Below are 8,704 nucleotides of genomic sequence, written 5' to 3'. Positions count from 1 at the left end.
GGCACAGTTTACATGATTGGTTGACATGGATAGTTTATCAATTGACCTTGGTGGTTTACTGGTTGCATAGTAGTTGGTCAGAAGGTACAATAGGTGATTGTTGGAAGCAAAAACCTTGAATGGTTGATTGTGGTGGTTGATTAGTGGCTTGAAAAGTCGAGCTTTTAGCTCAATTGGTGGCTACCACCAAAAACATGTTTAAACACTTCAAGGCTAAGTCAATCAGTTGACCTAAGCGGTCAATCAGTTGGGTCAACCACTAGTCAACTATATATAAAATGTAAGAAATTGATACACCATAAGTAATCTTTAATGGCTCATATTGTTTCAATAAGAAAAGTTAAGATTGGAAAACCATTTTTAATGATGAAATGCATGTAACAACATGAGTTTTTATCCTTGAAATAATTAATCTCATTTTTTATAAAAAAAAAATATTAAAAAAAATGCATAAATGAGTTCTATAATTTTTGAAACTTTTGCATCTTTAGAGCAAAATCCTTAGGTAAACCCGACTAGATAAACTCCTTAACATTTTGAAAACCTTTTTAACCATGAAACACTAATCAAATGTAGTTTTATTTATAAAGTTTTTTCATCGAATTTTGAAAATAATAAAATCAATTTAGGCGCTCGGATGATTCTTAATGCTTAAATAAAAAAATAATACGATATGAACCTATTACACTAACAACCTTACAAAGAGACCTTAGAAAAATGATCTTGCAATACTATCTCTTTGAAATTTTTGCTTTCTTAATTTCCTCTTGGTTTGATGTATTGTCTTGATTGCCTCTCAGGAAATCTTCTTGCCATCTCTTTGAAGTCTTTTTTTTTTTCTTGATTTCTTGGCTTGATGTAAAATATAATAATAATAATAATAAAAAAATAAATAAAAATCAATTTTAAGAACTTTAAGGAGTATCTGTTCAATAATATAACCAATAAAAACAACACAATGAGCAATTAGCACTAGTCAGTTTAGAAGAAATCTAGATGCCTACATATATGATCATTTAAGCATAAAATATCAATATTGTAATATAACTTAGTTAATTCACCTATTTTCCAATATGGCTACTATCTAATTTGTGTAATTTATTTCCTAATTTTTGTAAGATTGTGCATTATAAATACGGTATCATTTTGTTATAAATGCAATGAATAAAAATCATTTTTTTTCCACAAGAAAGAGATTTTTGATTTAAAAACCCCATAAACTTTACTTAGAGATACACACCCCTAAATTTGGCAAAGGTTTTGAGGCTCAAGGATGCAAGCTAGCTCTCACAACAATGAATCCCTAATCTGGAAATGTGTTTAAATAGTAGGGATTCAAACCTAATCCAACAACTTAAATCAAGAAAATGATGAAATTTGATATGTTGTGATCAAAACGTGATTGATTCAATATAAGACTGAAACATTCTAGGTGACACTTGATCTATCACCTTCAGTGGAATCAATCAATACTCAAGTCAATTAGTTTAAAACAAAGGTTTTAACCCCCCTTAAGCTCCTAACCTTATTTTTGATGAAAGTATTATAATTTAAAGCTTGTTTGTTCAATTTTTGAACTCATCCTCCACTTCAAAACACTTACCATTTCCTTTAGCTATCTTCATTCTTTACCATCTTTGGAATAGCAAGAGTTCGAGGGAGGATTTGAAGCATTTGAGCTGGGAGTATATGATGGAAAGACATTCACACTAACTTAAAAAAAAATTATATAAATAATTGGTATATGAGAAGGTATTCCCACGTCTTGTCTTTTAGAATGATGTTCCCCTTGTTATGAATGATCTTTCAGAGAGGGGATGTGATGAGGATGAATCTCCAAGATATATATCAAAAAAGGGAATTAGTATTAGTTGCAATTAAATTAGGATTAGGATTAGTATTACTTGGAATTAAATTAGGATTAATATTTGTTGGAGTCTAATTAGGATTAGCTAGTTAAGTTATAATATAATTAGAATTTAAATCATGATAGGTTATTAGAGTCCTAGTAGACTTTGGATGTTATAATAAAAATTAGAATCATAATAGGTTATTAAAGTCCTTGTAGACTTCGGATTTCTTAGAGAAGCCTATAAATAGGCTAATCAATGTAAATCAAAGAAATAAATTGATATTAATAATATTATGTTTTCTTTCATTGCAAGGTTGCAACCCTTAATGATGAGACTCCATTGATTTTCTTCTAGGTGAGACTCTTAGAAGGCCTTAGGGAGACTCTAAGGTTTTCTATCTTTTCTTCGTTGTTTTTTTCTTTCTCTTTATTTTTTATCTTATATTTTTCTCTACCATAAAATTTATTCCTTGTTCCTCTCCTTACACCCTAAAAATAAAACCCTAGCCCACCTACCCTTGAGTGTAGGCAACCATCCTAGGGTTGTCCTACATCAAGATGCCATCTAATAATTCATTGAGAGAATGAGACAAAGAGAAAGGTTTATGCATTTTATTTAGTTAGTTGAACTAATAATTTGTTATTTAGCAAATAAGCTTTGGTTGTTCTCTGTTAAAGAACTCTTGTTTAGGCAATTGTACCATCCATACATATTGGCATGATCCAAGATTTCAATTTGTCTATGGTAAATGCATTATAGCTTAGAAATTAACAGAAGAAAGAGTGGACTTGACCCATTGAATAGGGATTACATCCGCTATTCCCACAATTAAAATTTGATAGAGTTGAAATTGGAATAGTTGATCTTTTTTTTTTTTTTTTCATATATAAAAAAATTTCTTTGGATTCTACAAGATTTCTTGATATTTTCAACTAAATCGTCTTTTTCCTAGGTGCTCTATAGGGAGAAATTGCTATTTCTTTCCTCCATAGAGAAAAGGTTATTCCAGGTCACAGCATAAGAGCCAGTTTCATTTCATGGGTGTTGCCTTTGCCAATTAGCACACCAGTGCACAAATGTCAATGTTATGGTGCTATTGAAGGGTTTAACCAAATTAGTTCTAATAAATTAATTGCTTTTCCTCTCCATTGATTGAAATATATAGGAGGCATGCAACTTCTGGACACTAGGTGGGTGAGTTTTTGGCAATTCTGCTTTTGATTCTCTGTCTAGTTCTAAGTGTGGGAGTACTAGGTACAAGCCAACAAACCACAACTTTGGCTGCTTAGATTATAGGTATTTGGGCCAAGATCTTACAAGGGAAGCAAGAATGAGTTGGATTATATGAGCAGAATAGAATTTTCTTTTAATCTAAATTTCATGCATATGCTGGCAGTTACAAAACCTTTCTAGAATCTAAACCATCTTTCTATGGTATTTGTACTTTTTTTTTTTTTTGTTTCATAACTAACTATTCGAATGATTATGCAAATAAAGGGCCAACTTTTTCCCCTTTTTATAATGTACAACAGAGGACTAGGGAGCTTGATACACCAGACTTGCTTGAGCAATTACCTGCTTTGCAACAACTTCTATTTCGCCTGCTTGCTTGCCAGGTGATAACATCCAAGCTTTATGCTATATTAATAGCACTATTTCTGTTTCTTTTATTCTTTTATTCTTCTTCTTCTTCTTTTTTTTGTTTAAATATCCTTTTCTTATATTTCTGTATCACTATTACTATTTCTTTGATAGGCTTATGTATTACTATTGCCATTGGCTTTAATACTATCATTATGGTTCTTATCGTTATTACTGTTATTGTCAGCATTCCATGAGAAAAATAGTAGTAGCATATAATTTATATTTTTCTTGAGGAAGCATTGACTTTCAGCCATTTTTGCAGCCAGAGGGGGCAGCAGTCTATAATAAATTGATCCAATATGCCCTTTCAATTGTAAGGAACTACCTAAAGTGCAATAACTTCAATTGTGGTAATTTGTTTCATTTGATTTTTCCCTTTCTCATGGCCTTCCTGTTTCAGCTTGCAGGTGAATGTGTTAAGCTCTATGGTGCAATTACTAATGGAATTCTCAATTTGGTTGATAAGGTGGGATTTGGTCTTATCTTTTGTGATCAGATGGTTGCTTGTCTATCTTACCATTTTCCAAAAATTAAAATAAAGGTGACAATCACTTTTTATTCCATGACAGTATTTTGAGATGCAAAAGCATGATGCTGTCAGGGCACTAGAAATTTATCAGAAGGCAGGGAATCAGGTATACTATGTGTTTTTGTGTGTATTTAATCCTCTCAGTGGGACTGGTGTTGTAACAGTTTTGACCCCTTAACAAAATGAGCATACCTTAATGCGACATGCAATATCTTATTGTTGCTGTAGGCAGAGAAGTTATCTGAGTTCTTTGAGATCTGCAGAGGCCTTGATTTTGGACGAGTGCAGTTTGTTAAAATTGAGCAGGTTTTTGGCCCCTTTGTTCCAGATATTTAGCCCCAGCTCTGTTTCTTTTGATCTTGAAAGATCATCTGCAGTTTCCTTGGTTGTTTATGTCCTAGTTCTAATTGACTTTGTTATATTGTATGTGTCACATCAAATTGCAGCCTCCTGCCACATTTATGACAGCCATGGAAGAATATGTGAAAGATACTCCATGCACTTTAGCGTGTCAACCAATAACTTACCCGGTATGTCTTCATGCTTTTTGATCAGGAGGAGATCATTAGCTTCGTTCCATACTCAAACAAGCTTTTGGATCACTGCAGTCTGTAAATAGCTGTTTGTGTATGGAAACTGCATGCATAAATCTAAATGAAAGAAAAATATTGGAATGCCTAAAATTACTTTTCCCAATGTGACAAATGAAAGCTACACACACACACTTCCATTTCACATTGGGAAAAGCAATTACTCCATTTGTGTTCTTTCTTTTATATATATATGTATATGATTCTCCAGTTATTTAAAGCAAAAGAAGGTTCTGACATTTCCATTCAAGGTGGAATATATGAAAAAGTTTTTGAGTTTTAAAGAGGTTACAATAAAATATGTGAATTTGATTGAAATATTCCAACTCAAACCTTAAACTTGTCAGCAAAATACATGGTCACAAGAATTTTCACTCTAGAAGATATTTTGGGGACCTGTGAAATTTCTCAGCCTAAACTACCAAGAAAATTTTTGTTTACTTTGCCCTGGGAATTGAATCTGAACATTTTTCTTTTAAAAAAATTGCACTCACAAAGGAATTTCCTTTAAATAATAGACTGCACAACAGGACTTGAGGTGAAAAAAAATCTGGCTAAGAAAACCTTTGTTTGCAATTGTGAACCAACTGAATAAAAACTGACCTATATTTTCTTTATTAATTGGTCCATAATGCATGAGGGGATGTCATAATTGAAAACAGTGAAATGCTGCTTGTCTATTTTTTGAAAAGTTCAATATGTAATGCATTCTTTTAGTACAGTTCTGATTCCCATGGATTTACCATCTTCTTTTGTCATCAGACTAATGATGTGAAAGTTAATTTGAAAAAAAATGCTATTCGTGAAGATAATCGGGTGAGTGATCAAAAACAAGATTTTGATGTTGAAGAAATATTAGATCCATCTTTGACATCACCTGAACCCCCAAGGAGTGACCAAATTGAGGCTGCAGCCAAGCTGCAGGTTACTGAGCTTCTGGTAAGGGTTTCTCTAGTTGAAGGACATTGTATAATAGAATATTGTTGGATACCTATAATTTTACTTGCAAAAATTTTATTTTTACCAGGATTTGGATGAGTTAATCCAGGAAGCATCTGAATTGGATGAAAAAAATGCCCTTGGAGTTGCAATTTTTACATCAGGTGATATATTTTCTTTAATATTTTCAATTGGTGTTCCATTATTAGTTTTCTAATTTAATTTATTCATGTTGTCAGAAAATCCATCAAATTCTGCAAATGGACTGAATCTGTCATGTCAAACTACTGGCTGGGAGCTTGCCCTTGTTACAGCCCCAAGCTCTAGTGGAGCTGCAGTCGCAGAGAGTAAATTGGTTAGTCCTAACTGTTATGTAACATGTGTAATTTTACTTCATCTAGGTCTTGTTTCAGATAATTTATGCACAATTTTTGTCAGTTATATTCCCTTAAGGGTCATATCCCATTTTAACATCTATGCCCTTCAAATGAAACCAATTCTCAAGTTGTGTACATTTCCTTGGCCTGTCTTTTTCTGTTTAGAGCCCGTTTATGCTTCAGTGAGCTTCCTCAACCTCTTTTGTCCATGGCCTCTGTTGCAGGCCATTTATTTGTCTGACTTCTTGTATGTTAGTTGAAGCTAGTGGTTCAGCCATTGATTGGTTGCTGTCATGTCTCATTCTTGAGGTTATATATATTTCATCCTTGTTCTTTTTTTATGAAAAGAAGCGTGTTTTTCCTTGGTTATAGGATACACTGTAAGAGCTTCAGAGACAAGTACATCAGGTCAATATTTAGACTAACAATTGTTGTATTCATGGGCAAGTTCATCAGCTGAACTGTTTTCTCAATTCAAAAACAAGTTATATTACTTTAATTGCTTGTTTCAAATTCTGTTTTCAATATGTTGGAATCAATCAGCAGATCCTTTGAGACAGTAGTTTGGGGGTTCAATGTGATTTGAGAAAGATTCAAGAATAAACATCTTTTAGGAGTTATGAGTATCTTTGATTATTTTTATACTTGATGATAGGCTAGGTTTAAATTCTCAGAAAGATCAAACATAAATATCCTAATTTTTTCCAATTTCCAAGTTCTTTTCTAGTCTCCTGAAATCATTTAACAAAAATCTCTCAAATATTTAGTGAAATTTTGTTGGAAAGTATGAGTCTGAGAAGTGGTCATATACATCAAATCATATAAGATCCATATCTAGAAAGTGAACTATTTATGACAGCCTAGAGACGATTTAATTTGGATCCGCACTGCAGGACATAGAGTTGAGAGAAAAAAAAAAAAAGACATTGTTTTCTTGTAACTTCATACATGAAGTGCTGCTAGGTTCCATTGATAGGCACCTCACTACTTGTGTACTGTGCATGTGGATGTGGATGTCAATGGAGGCAATTCCATAGGTAACAAAATGCTTAATTGGAAAAAAAAAATTTATATTCCAAATATTTTCCCTGTTGCATTCTTTTTTAGCTGCCAGAGATATCCGTAGGTAATAGAAATTATTCTTTTAGATTGATAACCAGGCCAGAAGCCCAAATTTCATAAGGCCTATCACATTTTTGCGGTTTGATGTCTCTTCAATTAGAGTTGTGAGATTTCTTTAAGGATTGGCTTTGATTTAGTTTTTCTACTTGTAACCTCACTCAAGTCTCAAGGAGAAGGTGCTATTTCTTGAACCAAGCAGACCACTAATTTACTCATACTTTCCTTAAATGATATTCATCCATTGCTTGCTATATGCTTGAGTTACAGGCTGGTAGTCTCTTTTGCCCTTCCACCCTTTTGTTCCTTCCACACATCTGCTGATTCTATCTCCAATGCAGGCTGGTGGGATGGACAAATTGACACTGGACAGCCTATATGATGATGCAATTGCAGGAAGAGCAAGTCAGAACAGGACCTACCATATGGGGCAACTCGGCTCTAATCCTTTTGAGTTGGCAAATAGTACCCGAGATCCGTTCTATGCTTCCAGCAACATAGCACCCTTAACAAATGTGGAAATGGCAGGCATTACCCAACAAGAGGAGGGTTTGATGATGCAGCAGCAACAATATCGGCAACCCTTGATTGGTGAGGATCCCACCAATCCCTTTGGGAATCCATTTGTTGAACCGGGAATCCCATCCCATTTTAAGTAAGTTGCAGTGTATATAATAACATATCAGAGAGTGGTAGATACTGGGGCAGCGTCAGTTGAAGAGGCATTAAGGCTATATTTTGGGACTTCTCTCTTGAACTTTGCCTGGTGCTTTTGTTCAGGTCTGCTGCTTGTATTCCCCACAGTTTGACAGTAGTCCACATGGAGGGATACATGTGGACGTTTGGGTCTTTTTTGCCATGCCACATCATTGAGGTGATGTTTGTGGTGTGCATGGGAACGTCTTTGCTGTTTCCGTCGTCCACCATTGATGGACAATAGATGGGATAACAAAATGGATCACTCTACCACCAGTGCTCCGTTGGTTGTTGTATGGCCAAGGAGTAACGGTCTCGATCCGCACCAGGAGAACTGAAAATTCTATCGTCAATGACCTGACTAGTTAACCCAGCATAATATAGCCAAACGTGTGGGATCATGGCCTGCTACAAATAAATATTGGCTCACCAAGGGCACTCAAAGGCGCCCAATCGTTACACGTCTTACACATGGACGAAATCGGATATTAGGCCGGCCTGACACGATCAATGCAATGACATCTCTTTCCTTCCAAGTTTCCAAAATTTTCCGATTTTTCACCAAAATACCACTGGACTCCATATTAAATCCTCTATTTTTTGCCTTCATGGGAAGAGGATCAAAACTGGATGTTTAGCCAACCACCGGACTAAATCTCTCATTGTGTTATATTTGGGATTTATTTTTGAGCTTTTACAGCAAATGGGGAAAAAAAATAAAAAATAAATCCTTAAAAAGGGGTAGTGTTGAAAGTATTGAAGAATCTACAACAATTTTGGTCACACTAGAAATTATCTCTTTGAAGAGATACATTTCACCATTTTCACATAAAAAAAATTAATTGAATTTACACTAAATATATATTTTTTTAAAAACATTCCATATTAAAAGTATTGAACTTATGACAATTTTAGCCATAATGGAGTTGTCTTTTGATTAGTCACCTATAATTTTGA

General features: G+C 34.1%; 1 protein-coding gene across 4 annotated transcripts in view; it reads left to right on the top strand.

The window, feature by feature from the left end:
• LOC117924520 (putative clathrin assembly protein At5g35200) overlaps positions 1-8,020 on the top strand; it is a 22,963-nt gene extending 14,943 nt beyond the window's left edge. For 3 of the 4 annotated variants that reach the window (XM_034843152.1, XM_034843151.1, XM_034843150.1), the window contains exons 7-16: positions 3,386-3,469; positions 3,760-3,810; positions 3,898-3,963; positions 4,067-4,132; positions 4,255-4,332; positions 4,473-4,556; positions 5,379-5,555; positions 5,644-5,719; positions 5,795-5,910; positions 7,393-8,020. In XM_034843152.1, the coding sequence (XP_034699043.1) occupies positions 3,386-3,469; positions 3,760-3,810; positions 3,898-3,963; positions 4,067-4,132; positions 4,255-4,332; positions 4,473-4,556; positions 5,379-5,555; positions 5,644-5,719; positions 5,795-5,910; positions 7,393-7,710 (1,116 nt within the window). In that variant the 3' untranslated portion in view covers positions 7,711-8,020. The remainder of the gene's footprint in view (positions 1-3,385; positions 3,470-3,759; positions 3,811-3,897; positions 3,964-4,066; positions 4,133-4,254; positions 4,333-4,472; positions 4,557-5,378; positions 5,556-5,643; positions 5,720-5,794; positions 5,911-7,392) is intronic. The other variant, XM_034843153.1, reaches the window with a different exon arrangement.
• Positions 8,021-8,704: the final 684 nt, after the last annotated feature.

Source organism: Vitis riparia, chromosome 11, assembly GCF_004353265.1.
Source record: "Vitis riparia cultivar Riparia Gloire de Montpellier isolate 1030 chromosome 11, EGFV_Vit.rip_1.0, whole genome shotgun sequence".
NCBI classification, from domain to species: Eukaryota; Viridiplantae; Streptophyta; class Magnoliopsida; order Vitales; family Vitaceae; genus Vitis; species Vitis riparia.
Note: the sequence above shows the minus strand (reverse complement) of the source record. Positions and strands in the feature narration are given on the sequence as shown.